Source organism: Diospyros lotus, chromosome 6 (assembly GCF_014633365.1).
Source record: "Diospyros lotus cultivar Yz01 chromosome 6, ASM1463336v1, whole genome shotgun sequence".
NCBI classification, from domain to species: domain Eukaryota; kingdom Viridiplantae; phylum Streptophyta; class Magnoliopsida; order Ericales; family Ebenaceae; genus Diospyros; species Diospyros lotus.
Genome location: NC_068343.1, coordinates 15574533 through 15596895, shown reverse-complemented (window position 1 = coordinate 15596895; position 22363 = coordinate 15574533). Strand labels below are relative to the sequence as shown.

Here is a 22363-nt window from a genome sequence, read left to right as displayed (position 1 = left end):
ATGGTAAGGGAAATGCTTCAACAATCCATCATTAGACCAAGCCAAAGTCCCTTTGCTTCCCCTGTCCTATTGGTTAAAAAGAAAGATGGGACATGGCAGTTTTGCGTGGATTACAGCCAATTAAATGCTATAACCATCAAAGATAAATTCCCTATACCCTTGGTAGAAGATCTCTTAGATGAACTACGCAATGCCTAATTCTTTTCTAAGCTTGACCTACGCTCAAGTTACCATCAAATTAGAATGAAACCTGAGGATATCCACAAAATAGCCTTTAGAACTCACCATGGGCATTTTGAATTCTTGGTGATGCCATTTGGACTCACCAATGCCCCAGCCACTTTTCACTCTCATGAACAGAATTATTGAACCCTACCTTCGAAAGTTTATATCGATATTCTTTGATAACATACTCATTTATAGCCTTTCTTTTGAACTACATCTACTTCACCCAGTGTTATTAAAGGCGCCCCTAGGCACAAGGCGCACCCTGGGCGCCTGAAAGCCTTCCAGGCGGGCGCAAACCAAAAGGTGTGCCTAAGGCGCGCCTCAGCCCAAGGCGCCTTAGGCAAAGGCGCGCGCTTGGGCTTTTTAGCTGTTTTTTAAGTTTTTTATTTCACTATTTGTTACTTTATTTAATCTTTTACTATTTAAGGTTTAAATTTATTGCTTCAACTACAAATTTGACAATAAGAAAAAGGCTACTACTTCAAATGCTCCAATTGAATTTGAACTAGATGAAGATGGATTGGGAGAATTGAACAAATTCAAGGCATGCAATAACAAAATACAACATTAAGTCACCAAAAAAGAAAGATGCAAATTCAAGTCTAGTATATTACCTACCAAAAAAATGTATGAAACTATCATCACACTTCTAAACCATAGAAATCACCCAACAAGAGGAGTAGATGATGTGGAAGAAGATATTAGAGATGATGCTTCCAATGATGAAAATATAGAAATGATTGGTCTTTAGAGTGGTTTTTTTTATAACATGCTTGTTAAAATATTATTAGAAGTTAAAGACCTATTTTATACCTTTTTCTTCAACTATATTTTTATTTTATTTTTTTTATTAACTTGCGCCTAGTTCCACCAGGCTCGCGCCTCGCCTTGCACCTTATGCCTTAGGCTCCAAGACCCTTGTGTACCTTAGTGCGCCTTATGCCTTTAATAACACTAACTTCACCTTAAAACTACCCTTGACATCCTCCGATCCCACCAACTTTTTATTAAGAAATCTAAGTGTGCATTTGGTCAATGGCAAGTGGAATATTTGAGACACGTTATTATCAAAGGGAGGAGTGAGTACCGACCCCCCCCCCCAGAAGGTGGAGGCCGTGGTGTCCTGGCCAAGGCCAACTTCCGTGAGAGCCTTAAGGGGATTTTTGGAGTTAACAGGGTAATACCGCCAATTCATGAAGAACTATGGGATGATTAGCAAGCCCTTAACTGTATTATTGAAGAAATGAGGTTTCAGTTGGGACCCAAAGGCAGAGGAGGCCTTTGAGAAATTGAAGGGGGCCCTAAGCAAGGTACTAGTTCTGGGACTGCCAGATTTCAATAAGGCCTTTATCCTAGAAACAAATGCAAGTGGAACTAGAATAAGGGCGGTTTTGGTCCAGGAGGGAAGGCCTCTAGCATTCCTAAGTCAAGTGCTGGGTCCTAAACACTCAAGACTCAGCATATATGAGAAGCAGTATTGATGGTTGTCAACAAGTGGAGGCACTATTTGGAAGGGGGGAGATTTATAATCAAGACCAACCATGAGAGTTTGGCCTCAAGCATTCCTAAGTCAAGTGTTGGGTCCTAAACACTCAAGACTCAGCATATATGAGAAGCAGTATTGATGGCTGTCGACAAGTGGAGGCACTATTTGGAAGGGGGGAGATTTATAATCAATACCAACCATGAGAGTTTGAAGTTCCTATTACAACAAAGGCTTCAAACACAGCTGCAAAGGAAGGAAATGGCCAAACTCATGGGATTGGACTACATTATATAGTATGGAAAGGGAAAAGAAAATATAGCTGTCGATGCACTTTCAAGGTGCCATGGAGAGGGGAGTTCTATAGCCATGAAAAAAGTGGTTCCCCAGTGGTATCGAGAGGTGATTGACAGTTATGAAGGAGACGAGAGGCCTAAGCCCTTGCTGGAAGGATTAACGGTAGGAGCCGATGCGGGGAATGGGTATACTTTAAACAAAAGGATGCTGAGATACCAGGGAAGAATTGTGATTGGGGATAAGATAGACCTCAAAAGGAAGGTATTTCTGGCCTTACATGAATCACCCATGGGGGGGCATCCAAGGAGCAAAACACTTACTTGAGAGTAAGGCGGATCTTTATTGGCCAAGAATGAAATAAGAGATTAAGGAGTTGGTGCAAGCATGTGACATCTGTAAGAGATGCAAGTCAGAAACAGTTGCCTACCCTGGGCTACTACAACCCTTGCCTATTCCCGAACAAGCTTGGTCAAGTGTATTTATGGACTTTGTGGAAGGATTGCCTAAGTCAGAGGGCAGGGGATAGCATCCTAGTAGTGGTGGACAGACTGACTAAATTTGCCCATTTCATAGGATTAACTCACCCCTACATAGCTCAAGAGGTGGCTAAGGCCTTCTTGGACTGGGTGGTTAAATTACATAGGACTCCCAAGACCATAATTTCAGATAGAGACTGGATTTTTACCAGTACGATGTGGCAAGAATTGATGAAGTCACTGGGAACAAAACTGAGCATGTCAACTGCTCATCACCCTCAAACGGATGGACAAACCGAGAGGGTGAACCAGAGTCTTGAGACCTACCTAAGATGCATTTGTCTATTGCAGCCTAAGGAATGGCACAAATGGCTGGCCTTGGCCCAATGGTGGTACAATACTTCCCATCACTCCTCCATCAAGATGACCCCATTTGAGGCCTTATTTGGATACCACCGCATGAAACAGTTTGCTGACAAGAGGATAAGTGAACGAGAATTTGAAGTGAGAAGTGAAGTATATCTAAGGTTGAGGTACCCTCACCTTAAGTCCATCACCTGGGGAAAGGCAACCAAACTCAGTCCTAAGTACTATGAGCCATTTCCTATAGAAGCCAAGGTGGGGAAGGTGGCATATCGACTGAGGTTGCCCACAGGGTCACTCATTCACCTGTATTTCATGTTTCGCTCTTAAAGAAGGCAGTGGGGGGACAATCAGCGAGTGTTGCTCTACCTATCATTCCTATGGAGGCTAGGAAAACAATGGAACCCGAAGTTATTTTGGAGAGGAGAGTGATATACAAACATAAGGCTCCCCTCATTCAAGTGTTAGTCAGGTGGCAAGGAAAACCTTTGGAAGACAGCACTTGGGAGTATCTACCAAATCTTCTCAAGCAGTTTCCAAGAGCGGCTAGCCTCCTTAACATTTCTTGAGGATAAGAAAATGATTAAGGCGGGGGGAAATGTCACAAGAAGAGCCTTTCTAGAGCTTATCTTTAAATTTTTATTGTTGCTATTTACTGCTTATGTTGCTTTCTCTACTATAATTCCTTAGATAATAGCTTCCTTATTTTACTACTGTAAATTCTAGAAGAAGGCAGTTACTCCCATGTGCAAAGAGGTTAGGGAATCCCAAGTTTGTTGGAGGAGTAGGGCCCACCCTGGCAAGAGAATTTCTCCTTCCAAACACTAGTGTATATCCTCCTATTCCAACAAGTGGAAGAGGCATGAATGAAAATCGGAATTCTTACTGTTCTCTCCTCTCTTCTCTATTTTCTCTCTCTCGTTCTTCTCTCTATCTCACTCATTCTTCTCTCTCTCTCTCTCTCCCCGTTACTGTAAGCCCAATTTTTGGGCCTTATGTTGAGAAGGCCCAAGAAGAGCCAACCAGGCCCATGTGGCCATAGAAAAGCCCTCGGGCTCCAGCTGCTCCCCCCCCCCCCCCCCTCTTCTCTCATTATGCCATTACTCTCTCTCTCTCTCTCTCTCTTCCAAGAGCACTAATTTTGCAATATCCGACCATTAGATCTTGAATCCGACCACATTTTCCCCGTGAAACCAACCCCAATCTACAACAAGGTAAGCTTTTTAGTTGTATTAGCTTTACTTTTAACATAGATTTGTGAGAGGTGTATGTATATATGTGTGGGTTGGGTTGGCCGAGACTTTAAACTTAGATCTACAAAGATCTAGCCGTTAGATCTTCCTGGTTTTTGGGTATCTTGGTCGAAGGGGTTAGGCAGTTAAGTAGTGGCCTTGGATCGCTGGAAAATGTTAGCTGCGGTGGCCAGCGGCGACTGGCAGTGTGTTTCTTAAATCTGGCCGAAAATTAAAAGTTAGATCTATGAAAATACAACCGTTAGATTTGGCCCATTTTTTGATATATTAACCTCATTGGCTTGGTGGTTCTAATGGTAGGTTTGGATCATAGGAACCTTCGGCCGACGATGGTCACCGACAGCTAGCTGCGGTAGTGAGACTGGTTTAGGCTATTTTATTTTGGGGTTTTGGGGCCGTTGTGGCAATCCATGGATCGGTCTAATATTGGGTAACTTGATTTTTGTATTTATTTAATTTTCATGTAATTTGATGATTTGTTAGGTGACATTGACGTGCCCCAGCCGAGAGGCGTTTGAGGGAATCCTGCATCTTCCATATCACTCTAAGTGGGTAAATCGTATTATAGTGGTATTTGTTGCATTCATATCTTGTTATTCTAGTATTCTATACATACTATCTTTTAGCTTATAGTGGAATTCATATTGTTATGTCTTACGCATATTGACACATGGTTGATTGCATGTCTATTAATGTGGATTATGGATGGTGATACTTATATGTGAAATGTTGCATGTGACACTTTTTTAAGCTAAAAGATAGTATAAGATGTGTATTTAAATGGAGTAATTGTTAGAACCCTGTGTAGCTAACCGCAGTAAGAGTTAGCCGTTGGTGCACCACATATACATTAGGGTGTGAGATAATCCACCCTGGATGGGCGTGAGATAGTCTGCCATCCATGTTTATGTCCAGCGTGAGATAGTCCGTCGAAATGGATCTTAATGGCGTAGAGATAATCCGCACCATGGGAATGAAATATGTAAATTTTGGTTCTAAATTGTTTACTCCCAATGTGTATATTTATTCATCATCTCCTATTTGATATCATATATTACTTGGAATGTCATGGCATGATGATCTATATTTGTTACATTGATTCTATGTTTCCCCCCATTACAATGCTTTTTACCCCTCACTAAGCCAGTGTCAGGCTTACCCCTTAATATTTCAGGTTTTGTAGGTTGACATACATTTTGACGATAAGAGTCGTGGTATACAATTCCATTGTATATACCCTAGCCACGCTCCGGTTATAGCAGATTCACTTCACTCCACGGGGTTGTGCATGGGAAGGTTTAAGATTCTTTCTTATTGTGAATTGTGGCTACGATAAGTAATGATGAATTTTGGACCGATGGCACTTTGATTTCTGTATATAGACGATGATAGTATTTCTGTAAATGATTTGAAATGTTTATATGTAGGAATATGGGTAGAGACGGAAACGTTTATAAGAAATGTTTATATGTAGGAATATGATTTGAAATGTTTATATGTTTATATGTAGCAAAATTCTGGGAGGACCTAGAGGGACTCATACAAATGATACCAAGAGGAGAGAAAGTGATTATAGGAGGTGACTTAAATGGGCACGTGGGTAGAGACGAAAACGGATATAGAGAGGTACATGGAGGGTATGGATTCGGGAAAATTAATAATGAGGGTAAATCTATCCTAGATTTTGCTATGGCATATGGGCTTATTATAATCAATACTAGGTTCAAAAAACGGGACGAACACTTAATCACATATAAAAATATCACCTCAAGCACCCAAATAGATTACTTCCTCATGAGACAAGAGGATCGGTTATGTTGTAAGGATTGTAAGGTGATACCGGGAGAGTGTTTGACTACTCAACATAGACTTCTAGTACTTGACGTCCAAGTAAGAATTGGAAGAGAAAAAATCACATAAAACAAAATCCAAGAATCAGATGGTGGAATTTAAAAGGGGAGAAACAACTAATCTTCAAAGAAAAATTAAAGGGTAGAAGGGAATGGAATGGAGAAAGACAGACAAACCAAATGTGGAAAGAAATGGCTAATGCTCTGAGAAGCACGGCAAAGGTAGTCCTTGGAGAGACAAATGGTAAAGCCCCTAACCTTAAGGAGTCTTGGTGGTGGAATGAAGAGGTACAATTGAAAATTAAAAATAAGAAAACTTGCTATAAGGCAGTATATCAATGCAACAATGAAGAAAATCAAAAAAATTATAAAGAAGCAAAAAAGGCAGCAAAAAGAGCTGTTAGTGAAGCAAGGTCAAAAACATATGAGAATCTATATAAACGACTTGATACAAAAGATGGAGAAAGGGATATATATAAATTAGCTAAAGCAAGAGAAAGAAAAACACGGGATTTAAATCAAGTGAAATGCATAAAAGATGACAATCAAAATGTTTTAGTAAATGAGGGAGCAATTAAGGAGAGATGGAAGGAGTATTTCACAAAATTATTCAATGATGGTGGTGACACAAGAGTTAGGTTGGGACATCTTAGTAACTCCGAAGGGAATGTGAGCTACACATTCTATCGACGCATAAGTTCAAATGAAATAAGGCAAGCATTAAAAAAGATGAAAAATCATAAGGCAGTGGGACCAGATAATATACCAATAGAAGCATGGAAATGCATGGGAGAAGAGGGCATCTCCTGGCTAACGCAACTATTTAACGCCATCCTTAAATCAAAAAAGATGCCAGATGAGTGGAGGAAGAGTACTTTGGTTCCCATATATAAGAACAAAGGAGATGTTCAAAACTGTGAAAATTATAGAGGAATTAAGTTAATGAGTCATACCATGAAACTCTGGGAGATAGTAATAGAGCAGAGGCTCAAAAAAGAAACAAAAGTGTCAGAAAATCAGTTTGGTTTCATGCCTGGTAGGTCAACAATGGAAGCTATATATTTACTGAGGCGTCTAATGGAAAGGTATCGAGATCATCAAAAAGACCTACATATGGTGTTTATAGATCTAAAAAAGGTCTATGATAGGGTCCCTAGAAAAGTATTATGAAGGGTTTTAGAGAAGAAATGAGTCAAAATAGCCTATATACAAGCCCTTAAGGACATGTATCATGGTGTAGAGACAAAGTTCAGAACATGCGGAGGGGATACTGAACCATTTACAACTACAATAGGACTGCATCAAGGTTCTGCACTAAGCTCATACTTATTTGCCCTAGTAATGGATGAACTCACTAAAGATATTCAGACATATGTGCCATGGTGTATGCTATTTGCAGACGACATAGTGTTGGTGGATGAAACAAAAGAAGGAGTGAACACTAAGCTTGAGTTGTGGAGAAACAATTTAAAATCTAAGGGATTTAAATTAAGTAGAAAGAAAACAGAATATATGGAATGCAAATTTAGTAAAAATGTAAGAGTGGATGATGTTATAATAAAATTAGAAGACCAAATCTTACAAAGAAATGACCATTTTCGATATTTGGGATCAGTGATTCAAAAAGATGGAGAAATCCACGAGGATGTCGCACATAGAATTAAGGCAGGTTGGCTAAAATGGAGAAATGCATCGGGGGTGTTATGTGATGGTAAAATCCCATTAAAATTGAAAGGAAAATTTTATAGGACAGCTATAAGACCAGTCTTGCTGTATGGCTCAGAATGTTGGGCAGTCAAATATCAGCATGAGCAAAAGACGAGTGTAGCGGAGATGAGGATGTTAAGATGGATGTGCGGACATACAAGAAAGGATAAAATTAGAAATGAAGTTATTCGTAATAAGGTCGGAGTAGTGCCAATCGAGGAGAAGATGAGAGAGATTAGACTAAGATGGTTTGGTCATGTGAGAAGGAGACTAAGAGACGCTCCTGTGAGGAGAATTGATGAAATGGAACAATTAGTCACAAAAAGAGGTAGAGGTAGACCCAAGAAGACTTTGGAAGAGACATTAAAATTTGATATGAAATATATGGATCTAAATGAGGATATGACAAAAGACAGAAATACATGGAAGTCTAGAATTCATGTAGCCGACCCCACATAGTGGGATAAAGGCTGGATATGTTGTTGTTGTTTATATGTAGGAATATGGGTATTGCAGGCTTGCTATTCCCTATTGGGGCCTTCGGCTTCTTAGGGGATAGTGCCAGTCACGGCCGTTGGATTTTGGGTCGTGACAGTCACTGCTCTATGTTCGGGCATTTGGGTCCTCCTAATTCATATCGGAATTGAGAGGAAGAGTGTTGTCAGGCTTAGGCCATGACAATTATCTCCATATTTGGAATTATGAGACCAAAATGCCCTCTCATATGTGAATGTTTATGTATGCTAATGTTAGGTTATTGCATATAATATGATATTAATAAGATATATCTTGTTATATCATTCTTACCTATAATATTGCAAAAAAATTATGACAGTATAATATGAAAGTAGGAACAGTATAATGTATAAGTCTACATATTATTGCAACATTATTGGAACACAATTCCTTGTGAGATTAAGGCTTGATAAGTTGTTTATGTTGTATTGCCATAGATCATAAATATTTGCAAAGAGAATATAATCCCAATTGAGAGATAAGGCAATGATTGAAGGAAGTACACCTCAATATACCAAATCAATCAGCTTACACATTTTTGTTAGAACTGGGAGTGCATAGAATTGCACCACAAAAATTCCACCAAAATAGTAACTGCAAGCATATAATCAAATAATTTTTCTACAAGTAAATAGCCAAATAAGAGCATCAAGATAATGCTGCAACCCATGGGGAGGTCACAAACACTTGGACAAGAAAGTTATACCATTTCAGAGATATGACAGTGGAGCAGATAGAAAGGAATACTCCAAATGAAAAATCAATCAGCAAAAGGATTGTTGTCACTTTTTTTTATTATTATTTTATCCTTATTTGGTGCAAGTCCAGCCAGGGGGGGTCCCATCATGACATTACATGTAAACTGACTTTAGTCCCATATTCTACAGTGAAAAGGATGGTTGAGGAAGCAGCCATTGAAGTAGTCCATCAAGAATTACATTAAAAAGTTAAGAAAACAGATAAATACCACAATATTTCTCCCATCAAGAATAAGTCTAGCACCACATTCAACTCCACTCTGGACTACTCTGCAAATCCGATCCTTTGCCTGCAAGTTCAGAAAGCATCCCAAACACTAAATAGCACTGAAATTAAACTGAACATGCATCCAGTCAAACCCCAACTCCCCCGTAAGCGCCCCCCCCCCCCCCCCCCCCCCCTCCCCCCCCCCACACCCACCAACAAAAATAAAAAATAGAAGGGGAAAAAAAATAGAACACATTGTGCATTCTGCATGTAAAGGCAGGAGATGGGCTCCTCAAGTACACATAGACTACTATTTATCAAAATGTGTTTTGCATTAAACAACATAAAGTTGTAGGGTATAACCAATCAACACCATTTTCTAATGGCACATGCTAGCTGGGAAAACATTCTGAGGTAAATTAGCACCTCTTTAGTAATAACAGGTCCAATGTCTGCACCAGCCTCTGTTCCCACATTTACTTTTAGAGCTTTGGCACGTTCTGCAAGTTCTTCTTCCCTGGAAATGATTACATATAATCACTGCCCATTTTAGGCATCTTACATGCATTATTGATAAAATTAGACTGATAAACAGTCTATGACAACTCCAAACTACAAAATGATTGGGAAAATATCCTTGAATATTACATCAAAATTACTTAAGACATAAATCTTAATATCAAGTAAAGATGAAAGCCAAGAAAAGTGCCCCTGGCAGTCTTGTCTTAGTATGGAAGCCAGAAGATGAGAGATATATATTATTACTATTTTGACTGCCGTAACAGAACAATATGCTACTATTATTTTGTGGCAGTGCAGGGTTTTTCACCTGAGAAGTCAAAAGGAGAGCAAACTCCCAAGAGTTGCTCATGTGAAGCATTTCATGGATATGAAATGCAAAGTCGCCTTTGAAATTGAAAAATATCATGCATATTGAGATCTAGATAGCATGTGGAATGAATTAAAGAGAGAAAATATCACAGAAAGAAGAACCGAGAAGAGTCAACCCCCAAACTTTGCAATTTTAATCTCACCCTAAAAGTACATACCGGCAAAAGACCACAGTCAAAAAATAATAATGAGTGCAATGAAGCAGGATCTGAATAGGGAAACTAGGCTTAATCCCTTGATAGCCACTGAACAAGAGATAGTCAAGTTGTTGACCCTATGTTTGATTTTGATACCAACAAAACCATTAGACAACGATTGTAGATGTTTCTGAAATGGAATAAATCAGTTCTTCAAGATATTGGGTCAAAATATCTAGATCAAAAGTGCATGCTCTCAATTTCTCATTTCCTGTTAACAATACTGTCAAAACGTTTTTTAAAGTTTCGAAACTGTTTATAGATAAAAATAAAAATAAAAATGCACTCCCGTTTTGTCATTCCCTGCTAACAAAATTGTTGATTTTTTTTTTTTTTTTAACTTTCGAAACTTTTTATCTAGAATATTAAAAAGTTTCAAAACATACTTAAAACGAGAGTGCATTTTTATTTTTATTGTCAAAGTTACCAAGATGTCTTTATTTAATTTCAATCATCAGAGGATATTCTTAAGACAATAAAAGGCTCATTGAAATAGGAAGACTATACTGATTGATAGATCAATAGATTGATTGATTGATTCCCACTATTGCTCTCAAGCTCTCAAAGAAGCTCTGCAAGATCTACCTATTGTGATTGTTCATCGTTGTGGGTTCTTTGGTGATTTTGTTCTTTGTTATTATTGTAAACAACTGAACCAATCTAACGGTTCTTGATTGATCATTTTTGTTAGATGTATACAAATGAACTGTTTGTATATTACTCAAGTGTACAACATAAGCATATAAATACATACATTTACTTAAAGATAAATACACTAATATCCCCTTACTTATCTTATTTAACACTCCCCCTCAAGTTAGAGCATATATATTGAGCATGCCCAGCTTGATATAAATATAATTCTCACGAGACCCTTTAAGCGACTTGGTGAGTAAATCAGCCAGTTGATCGTTGGAACCCACATATGTTGTAACTACATCCCCAGAGAGCACATTTTCTCTAACAAAATGGCAATCAATTTCAATATGTTTGGTTCTCTCATGAAACACAGGGTTAGAAGCAATATGCATTGCAGCTAGGTTGTCACAAACCAATTACATAGGCTTAATCTGCGTAACTCCTAACTCCTTAATTAATTGTTTCAATCACACTAACTCACATGTTGTTACGGCCATTGCCCTGTATTCAGCCTCTGCACTGGATCTGGCAACAACAGTTTGCTTCTTACTTTTCCAAGAGACTAGGTTTCCACCCACAAATACACAGTATCCAAATGTGGATCTCCTGTCACTAGGTGATCCTGCCCAATCAGCATCCGTATATCCCACAATCTGACTGTGCCCATGATTTTGATACAATATACCCCGACCAGGGGTAGCCTTAATATATCGAAGAATGCGGATCACTGCATCCCAGTGACTGTCACAAGGATAATCCAAGAACTGACTTACCATACTCACAGCAAATGAAATATCATGACGAGTGACTGTGAGGTAATTAAGTTTCCCAACTAATTGACGGTAGCGCCCATAATCAGAAAGAGGCTCCCCCTGTCTAGGTAACAGCTTGATATTTGGATCCATAGGGGTATCTGTAGGTTTACATCCAAGCAATCATGTCTCTTCTAGCATATCCAAGGCATACTTCCTTTGAGAAATATAGATGTCTTGCTTTGACCGAGCTACCTCAATACCCAAAAAATATCTCAAAGGACCCAGATCCTTCATCTGAAATTGTTGGTGAAGATGTGCCTTCAATTCAGTGATACCAACATCATCATCCCCTGTAAGTACACCCAAACTGAAAACGTGGTGGTCAGACTGAAAACGATGAAAAACATAATGATCAGCTTCACTTCGAGTTAACCCAAACTCAAGAACAGCTGAACTAAATCGACCAAACCAAACTCGAGGAGACTATTTTAAACCGTATAAAGATTTTCGAAAGCGACACACAAGTCCAGACTCCCCCTGAGCAACAAAGCCAGGAGGTTGCTCCATATACACCTCCTCCTGTAAATTGCCATGGAGAAAGGCATTTTTTATGTCCAATTGATGAAGAGGCCAGTGAAACATAGCAGCAAGGGATAAGAAAAGGCGAACAGATGAGATCTTAGCAACAGGAGAGAATGTATCGCCATAATCAAGACCAAAAACCTGAGTGTATCCTCTAGCAATAAGGCGAGTCTTAAGACGATCAATCCGACCATCAGGGCCAACGTTAACAGTGTAAACCTAGCGACAACCAACAGTAGACTTACCCTTGGGAAGAGGTACTAAGTCCCAAGTCCTAGTGGAATGTAAAGCAGACATTTCTTCGACCATAGCAGCATGCCACCCTGGATGGGAAAGAGCTTCGGGAACAGATTTAGGAGGTGAAACAGAAGATAAAGAAGAAACAAAAGTAGAATATCCAGGGGACAAATAATCATAGCTAACAAAATGGGAGATAGGATGGCAAGTACCTTTACGAAGAGCAATAGGCAAGTCAAGATCAAAAGTCAAAGGCGACGGACCAGAGGAGGAAGAACGAATTGGCATCGGGGATGAGTCAGGAGACGGCTCCCGCGGACTAGCGACAACAGTCGGTGCTGGTTGGGCCACGAGATGTGGACACCGTTGATAGACCTGAAGATCAGAGCGATCAAGGCGAGAGGCAAAGGATGGTGAAGACGTTGGAGATGGAGATGATGTGAGGTTAAGAGAAGGAACAGGCAAAGGTAACCCAACAGACACAGAATCGGAGATCGTAGATGAAGAAGGGAAATAAGGAGATGATTCAAAGAAGGTAACATCCGCTGAAACAAAATATCGAGTTAATTGAGGAGAGTAGCAACGATACCCCTTTTGAAGGCAAGAATAACCTAGAAAAACACATTTGACGGAACGAGCAGATAACTTATCACGACCTGGGGCAAGATGGTGAACAAAGCACGTGCTCCCAAAGATACGAGGGGAAAGAGAATATAAGTCAACCCAAGGAAAAAGAATGGAATGAGGAATCTGGTCATTAAGGACAGAAGATGGCATGCAGTTAATTAAGTAACATGCAGTTAAGATAGCATCACTCCAGTATTGCAGTGGAACATGCATATGAAGAAGAAGTGTGTGGGCTGTCTCAATTAAATGACAATTCTTACATTTAGCTACCCCATTTTGTTATGGGGTTCCAGGACACGAAGTCTGGTGAAGAATCCCATTGGATGCCATATAAGATCTAAATGGGAGAGACAAATATTCAAGAGCATTATCACTACGAAGAACACGGATAGACAAATTGAACTGTGTTCTAATTTCAGCACAAAATGTAGTGAAGACTGAAAATAACTCTGAACGCGTTTTCATTAAATATAACCATGTAGTCCGAGAGAAATCATCAATAAATGTTACAAAATAAGGAAAATCGTCTTGTGAACTGACACGACTAGGACCCCATACATTTGAATGGACTACTGAAAAAGGAGAACTAGCACATTTAGTAACTCTACTTGGGAAAGAACTACGAATATGTTTCCCAAATTGACAAGACTCGCACTCTAAGGAAGAAATACTAGAGAGACTGGGAACCATCTTCTTGAGATTAGGAAGAGATGGGTGCCCCAACTGACAATGGACTTGTAGTGGGGAAGTTGTTGTCGTGCACGCCACTGAAGAAGCAAGGAGAAACAGATAGTAGAGACCGTGAGACTCAAGCCCCGTGCCAATCGTCCGTCCAGTCCCCTGATCCTGCACAAGAACAGAATCAGACGAAAAAGTTATAGAGCAATTAAGACTGCGAGTGAGTTGACTGACAGAGAGCAAATTAAAGGTACATTGTAGTAAATGTAAAACAGATGATAATGGTAAAGCAGGAAGAGGTAATGCGGTACCAATACCCGTGACTGAGGCTTGAGAGCCATCAGCCAATGTAACAGGAGGTAGAGACTATGAAGTTTGAACATGAGATAGGAGAAAACGATTACCAGACATGTGATTGGTGGCACCGGAGTCGAAGATCCATGGGCTAAGAGAAGATGAAGACTTAGTAAAGCAAGCAGTAGGGTTACCAGTGTCAGCAAAGGATGTGACAGGTGAAGTAGCCTGTTGTGCTGCCCGGAACTGAAGAAACTGAGCATACTCCCCCCCGGAAATAGTCACTGATGAGGAATCACTGGGTGTGATAGATGTCTGACCCTTTGAAACGCCCACAACCATGTTAGCAGTACTGGTTGCATAAGGTGGACGTCCATGTAGGCAATAACAAGTCTCTCTAGTGTGACCAAGGCGATTACAATAGGAGCACTGGGGCTAGAGATGGCAAAATGGGCTTGGCCCAACGGGCTAGCCCGTTGGGGCCCGGCCCGGCACCGGGCTAGGGCCAGTATTTTGCTAGCCCATTTAAGGCCGGGCCGATTTGGCCCGGCCCACTTGGCCTGGCGGGCCAAATGGTGGCGGGCCGGGCTGGCCCGCTTAGCCCGGTAATCAGCCACACCCCCCCCCCCAAACAGCCCGCGCCCCTCGCTCTCAGCCTCGCCTCTCGCCCTCTGTCTCGCCCTCGCCCTCACCCTCTGTCTCGCCCTCGCTCTCAGCCTCGCCTCTCGCCCTCGCCTGCGCCCCTCGCTCGGAAGTGGGCCACGTAGTCAAAGTGGGCTAAATGGCCAAAAATGGTATCAAACAAGAAAAAAAAAAAAAAAAAAACTGGGCCGGCTGGGCTGGCCCGTTTGGCCCGCGGGCCCGTGTAGGGCCGGGCTAGGGCCAGCAATCTGCTGGCCCGTTTTTAAGCGGGCCGATTTGGCCTTGCCCGCTTGGCCCGCGGGCCACTTGGTGGCAGGCCGGCCCGGCCCGGCCCGTTTGCCATCTCTGACTGGGGCCGTGGACGACCACCACCCCGACAACCACCACGACTAGTCGGGGTCATAACAAGGGCAGAGTGATCTCCAGGAACAGACATGCCACGATCAATAGTAATAGAGGAGGCTCTAAGTAGTCTGGCAAATACCTCTGTCAGAGGAGGAAGAGAGGCACTACCAAGGATCTATGTCTTAACTGAGTCAAGCTCTGGTCGAATTCTATGAAGACAGAGGATAGTAAACATTTGATCACGTTGTTGCTATTGTTTCTTGATATCAGTATCAAAGGGCATCAACTTGTTAAAGTCGGTAATAGAAGCTTGAAGCTTACCCAAATATGTGGTCATATCCAAATCAGTTTATCGTAAATTGAACAAAGCACCAATCACATCATAAATACAAGTGATGTCACTAGTATACAACTCACGAGCCCGAGTCCATAGGGCACTGCACTCCCGAAGAGGTCGAAATATCGGCATTAAGGTCGGCTCAATGGTCTGCCACAATAAACTCAATAACTGGGCATCCACTCTCCGCCAAAGAGGTTGATCCCCCTCAGAAACAGTTGAAATAGTCTTCGATAAATGATCCTCAAGGCCATGACCAAGAAACCAAATTTCAATTGCACATGACCAAGCGGGATAATTCTGTCCATTCAATTTCTCCGTTGTAATAACCGGTGTGCCCGAAAAATGGGGAATGGTCACGGGTGTGGACAGGGTGGAGCGGCTTGCGGATGAAGAGTGAGCTAGAGATGAATCCATGATGCAGAAAGAACAGCAGATCTGGAGCAGATTTGATTACACAACCAAAGAGAGGGAAGACAGATCTGGAGCAGATTGGGTTACACGACCAAGGAGAAGAAAGAACAAATCTTGAGCAATACTAGATCTGGGCAGATCTGGAGCACAAAAACTGAAATTGTCACCGAAGTTCGCCTAAGGATGGCCGAATCTGGACAGGCGCGGCGAAGGCGACGGAGAGATGACCGGGACAGAGGCGACGACAGTGAGGGCGAGCTCGGGCGCCGGCGACAGTGAGGGCAAGCTTAGGCGCGGGCGTGGCGACGGCGAGGACGCAGGTGCAGCGACGGGGAGGGTGCAGGCGCGGCGACGGAGAAGGCGAGATCTGGGCTCGACCGGAAGAAGATGACCAGATCTGGAGAAGAAGTGCCGCGATCTGGAGAAGAAGAGCTGCGATAGCTGAATGACCAGCGGCCGACGAAGAGACCCGCGATAATGACGACGGCGGGCGAAGCGACCAGCGATGATGGCGTCGGTTGACGGCGGCGGCGGCTAGGGTTAGGTTAGGGTTTGGGCTCTGATACCATGTTAGATGTATATAAATGAACTGTTTGTATATTACTCAAGTGTACAACATAAGCATATAAATACATACATTTACTTAAAGATAAATACACTAATACCCCCTTACTTATCTTATTTAACAATTTTGATGTCAGATTTGACCTTTTGAGAGATTGTTTGATGGTTATTGAGAAGTTTTTCTAATGACACCAGAAAACTACAGGGCTTTGTGGTGAATTTTTGGAAACCATTGGTTAATTGAAAAGGTTACCTAGAAACCTACAAGGTTTTGTGGTGAACCTTTGGAAGCCACTGGTTATTGAAAAGGTTTCGTAGTGAACCTAGAAAACTACAAGGTTTTGTGGTGAACCATTGGAAACCACTGGTTGTAAAAGGCTTTAATATGTCAGCCAAAAAACCTCCGTTTTTAAGAGAGTGAAATATCTCTAGAGGTAGCCAGAGAAGTGGATGTAGGACTGGACATAGCTGAACCACTATAACTCGTTTGTGTGTTCTGTTTCATTTATATTTTTTACTTTATTCCTGTATTAGTATTTAATTGGTCACTTGAAATTTAATTTTTGAGAACCCCAACTGTATTTTGGTCCCATTAAACTCTTTTTCACAAGTATGGGCATTGCCTAAGAATGTTGTCAAGAAGATTCAATTCAACCCTCAATCTCAAAGGAAACAGGAAACATAGTGCAGATTTAAAAATGCTATCAACAAAATGCATTCAATTTAAAAATAGAAAAAAATAACTTATACCACAGCATTGAGCCTCCAACAAATATCGCTGTGCTGAGTGCCATGGACCATTGTCCGGAAGCAATGAAACCAGCAGCAACCAGAGCATCTAATGCGGCATCAGCACTTGCATCAGGCATGATAATAGCATGGTTTTTGGCTCCCATGTTGGTCTACAGAGGACAGTAACAATTATCAAGCCAAAACATCTTACAGAGAATTGCAGAATTTAGGGATAACAGGAGCAATTTCAAGAGAGAGAGCAGTCACCTGAATACGTTTGCCTCTAACTGCTGCCCTAGCATATAATTGCATCCCAGCCTTCAAAAGTTTGAAAGAAAGAAAAATCATGAAAGAAATTTGAATTACTTGATGCTTTTAGTCCTGCTAAAAGCATGGCATAAACATGAAGAATGGCTTTTCATATTTCATTTTGATGAGTAGAGGACAACTGAAGCTACATATCAGCAATTCCAATTGTTCCCCACGTGGAAAGAAGAGAATGCAGTTAAACCCAGAAAACAAATGAAGTACTGGATGCAATTTAATCTCTTAGAGCAGCAGAGTGCTCAACTGAAGTATTTTGGAATTCAGCACAGAGCATAGAATTTCAGCATTATTGCATAATTACATGCACTTGCCTTACAGCCTAATGCTCTAAAACACTGTTTAAAATCATTAATACGCTTCATGTGTCGAAACAGATTTAAGATGTATGGAGATCATTTAAAGAGAGAAAAATAGACAAAGCATTTTTTTCTTCGTGTGGAGACACATTCAATCCATACTCAGTAGGAATTTCTGTATGGATATGTTTTCAAGCATGTTACCAATCCCACATCAATAGTGTTGAATTGTTAACCATCTCATCTAAAATCTCAAACTCTTGGATAGAGGGTTACCTTTATCTTTTTATATTATTTTTCACATTCAACATGAGACCTCACATGTGGCTAGGCTTCACTGTATAACTGGTCCAAACACATGCAACTATTTAAATATTGGGTTAGTGGTAAAATTCGAACTCAAGAACTTTGCATGCTTTGATATGTTGAATTGTGAACCACTATCTCATCTAAAAGTTTAAACTCTTAGATAGAGGGTTAATTTTATCTTTTTCATTCAAAAATAAGAAAATTAGAGAGGTCTTCAATATACTAGTTAGTCCTAAGAGTCCAAAAGTTAACTTCAATTAACACTATTGGATGAGGGCCCATGGTATTATAGTTAGTATTTGAGCTGGCCTAATACCACTTTTGTCTAGGTACAAGCCATAAAAGAATGTTTGAACCTGAACTTGGTTAGGGCCAAAAAGTAAGGTAGTGTGTCATGATCGTGCCCAAATGATCTACTAGGAAGATCTTTGGCATATTACTTGGTCCAAAAAATGTCACGTCTTATTATTCTAACCCAAGGTTAAATTCAAATACTCCCTCTTGTTCCATATACAATAGAGTACTAGTCTTGAGTCAATTTCCACTTGTAATACCATAGACCCTCACCCAAAAGTGCTATCAAAAGCTAACTTTTAAACTCACAAAGAACAAGTAATATATCTAAAATCTTTCTAATAAACTATCAATATAGAATTGTGTTGTTAAAATGCACCTATCTAGAACTCTATGCATAACTTGCCCAAATTTGGTGAACTTACTGTATTTGAACCAACAAATGATATAGCTTTAATATCATCATCATCACAGATATGGTTGACAATATCCTGCAAAGAAAACAAAAGTATCAAACAGCAATTTTAGAAGAAAATAAATAGATGAACAACTTGCCACAAAAAAAAAAAAAAGAAAAAAAGAATTGTGCATACTGGAAATTTGAACAGCATATTGCATCTAGTGGAAAATGATTAAGTAATCATATAAATTGGTACATAATTGTAACAAGAAACTGCAGAGGTGGAGGGCATGCAATGTAACGTTTATGGTTAATAGAAGCTAGATATTTCAGAAGGTAGTTTCTATTCAATAGTGATCTTTCATTTTCTTATCCAGTGGGACACTAGGGCTTGTTTACAGAATATCATAATTCAAAAAAGTAACAAGGAAAAATAAGCATGCATTATGACAGCAGTCCTTAAGACCTCATAAATTTCTCATGATAATTGCACAAAGATTAGAATAAATAAGGCTTCTACGAAGCTTACACTGCTCCCATGAACAACATTTAAGACACCATCAGGCAAACCGGCTTCCTTTGCTAATGCTGCAAGAATCATTGAAGCCCCTAAAACAGTAAAGTCAGATCGCGTTCACCATAATGAAAATAGCAGTGAGAAATGCCTAAAAATTGCATTGAAAGATAAGGAAACATAATTCAATGATGCAAAGTGGGGTAAGAAAAAGAGGAGCCAAAATGAAAATTACCCCGGAGCATAATTTAGATGTTTCAACTTGATAATGAAATTAGCAGTACAAAATGCCCAAAAGGAGAAAAAGAAAACATAGCGCAGCGACACAAAGTATAGAAAGACGAGGAAATATGAAAACCTTCTTGAAAATTGAGTACTATTTTTATCATAAGCTAGAAATAGAATACTCAAGGTAGTCAGAGGCAAAAGATGCCTTCAAGTCATCATGACATTATATTGCCCAAGGCACTAGCCACCAAAAAGGCGCTCATCTAAGCAAAGCTAGGAGCAAAATTGACAAAAAATTATTTAACTTAAGTAATATGAAAAAGGAAATTAAATAATTTTGGGATCTCGCAAAAAATGGATAATGCTCACACAATCATTGCAATCTTGCAAGAAATTATATTTTCAGGCTGAATCTTTTTTTCCCACTTCCACTTAATGAACAGATTCAGAAGTCATTTCTTCCGATATATGTCATTGTGACTTTCCAGCCACAAAAGGAGAGAGAAAAGAGAATTTTGAGAAGGCCACTTATGCCTTATGGTAACTGCATGAATAGTAGCAACAACTTGATGTTGATGTTTCTCCTTTCTTTTCTATTTTGCTTATATTTTCCTCCTTGTTTCCAGCTAGCAAATGCCTTTTTGCATGCCTCTTCTGATTTTTAGCACCGGTTCTTCTTTTCCTTTTTCTTTTATTATGCCTAGGTGATCTCCTACAGCCCTTGTTGCCTCATCTGAGGCACTCGCCTGATTGAAGTTGCCTTGCCTAGAGGTAGATGAGGAGCTTCCACAGCGGCCAAACACCTGAGTCGCCTTTGATTATACTGAGAATACTGTTGGACCATTGGAAATGTCCTGATGAAAATGCTGGTAGAGCTAAAACACAGGTGTTGCCCAAATTGAGTGGCTCAAGCCTAGCCTGAATCTTTCCTTTTCCTTTTTTCAGGCTTGGGCTGAATACTTCAGCCTGATTTAATGATATTATGTATATATGCAGCAGAACATGACATATTAAGTCTAACCATTAGATTACCAAAGTAAGCATCTAAATGTTTTATATCTACTCATTGTTGCATGCATTGTGTGATTGTTAACAGATGTTGTAAAACTTAGAGAGATTGGAAATTTCTTTCATATCTTAACTAATAGAATGTACACCTATTTATACAAAATCATTCGTATGTCATGACATAAGCCATGACATAAGGCTAACCCTAAGTCTAGAATACACACACAAGTGTTATCTTTATATACAACTCAACACTCCCCCTCAAGCTGGCGCATATATATCACATGCACCAAGCTTGTAACATATATATCCAATTCGAGAACGTCTGAGGGATTTAGTAAAGATATCTGCTAACTAGTCATTTGAATTGACAAAAACTATGGTAATACAACCAGATAAAATCTTTTCTCGAATGAAGTGGCAATCTATTTCGATGTGTTTGGTTCTCTCATGAAAGACTGGATTGGAGGCAATATGTAACGTAACTTGATTTTCACAAATTAATCTCATCTGTGATATTTCTCCAAACTTAAACTCCTGAAGCAATTGTTTTAACCAAATAAGTTCACATGTTACCAAGACCATAGCACGATATTCTGTTTCTGCACTTGACCTAGCAACAACATCCTGCTTTTTGTTTTTCCAAGATACTAGGTTTCCTCCAACCAGAACACAGTATCTTGAAGTAGATTATCTATGTTTCCTAAATTGTTTAAAAGGAGTGAATTATTCTATGTTTCAAAGTGAAAGCTGCCATTTGTCTAAAGATTGTCGTGTTAAATTTGTTTCCAAACTTTACAGTTCTTCAAAACCATTTTATTTTATTCATAGTGATGTTTGGGGACCCTCAAAAGTTACTTTATCTGGTAAAAGATGGTTTGTAACTTTTATCAATGATCATACTAAACTATGTTGGGTTTACTTTCTTAACAAGAAATCCAAAATAGCAAGAATTTTCAAAGATTTCTTTTATGCCCAATTTCAAACAAAAATTTGCATTCTTCAGTCTAATAATGGAATAGAGTATTTCAATAAAGGTTTAGGGAAATTTTTGAAAGAAAAAAATATTTTACATCAATCAACATATCGTGAAACTCCCCAGCAGAATGGCATAGTTGAACAAAAAAATAGGCAGATACTTGAGATAAGTAGGGCTATTATGTTTTCTATGAATGTCCCAAAATATCTCTGGAGATATGCTATTTTAACTGCTTGCTATCTAATCAATAGAATGCCAACTTAGGTCTTAAACTTTGAGACACCTTTGAATTCTCAAAGAAAACATTTTCCTATGTGTCGGTTGTACTCCGAACTACACTTAAAAATTTTTGGATGCACTTGCCTTGTTTACATTCCACAAATTTTTCAATCCAAACTGGATCCAACGACTGAAAAATGTGTTTTTTGTTGATTATGCTCCAAATAAAAAAGGGTACAAGTGCTTTAATCCTTCGACAAAGAAAACTCACATAAGCATGGATGTGTTTTTCATGGAGAATCAACCTTATTTTACTAAAAATCATCTTCAAGGGGAGAATAATGTAGAGGAAGATAATTTTTTGAAAATTTCTGAACCTCTTACAAACATGATTGATATTATTGACACTCCACTCCACTCTAATAAAAAATCCAAGAAAACTAATGCTACAAATAATAAAGAACAAGATGTGTCTAGTTCACAGGTGCCAAGCATAATGGAGTCAAAAGTAGGGAGAGAATTACTACAAACGGATCAAAGTAATCCAAAAGCTGAGCTTCAGTTTTATATCAAAAGAAAATCTCATAGAAATGCTACCGATCTGAATATCCTTCCAGTAATTGAACAGTTGGCATCTTCGAATGTTGTTCCTCCTTCCACTCAAAAAAATTCTAAACTTACTCCTTCAAATTCTTCCTCATTTGATTTGTCTGGTC

At 39.6% G+C, this 22363-nt stretch overlaps 1 protein-coding gene across 5 annotated transcripts in view; it reads right to left on the bottom strand.

Moving 5' to 3' along the window:
* Positions 1-22363, bottom strand: part of LOC127803819 (uncharacterized) — a 48908-nt gene that overhangs the window by 18151 nt on the left and 8394 nt on the right. For all 5 annotated transcript variants that reach the window (XM_052340351.1, XM_052340352.1, XM_052340353.1 and 2 more), the window contains 6 exons: positions 19229-19308; positions 18725-18790; positions 17341-17391; positions 17092-17243; positions 9566-9656; positions 9141-9221 (listed from right to left, as the gene is read on the bottom strand). In XM_052340351.1, coding sequence (XP_052196311.1) covers positions 9141-9221; positions 9566-9656; positions 17092-17243; positions 17341-17391; positions 18725-18790; positions 19229-19308 — 521 coding nt within the window. The remainder of the gene's footprint in view (positions 1-9140; positions 9222-9565; positions 9657-17091; positions 17244-17340; positions 17392-18724; positions 18791-19228; positions 19309-22363) is intronic.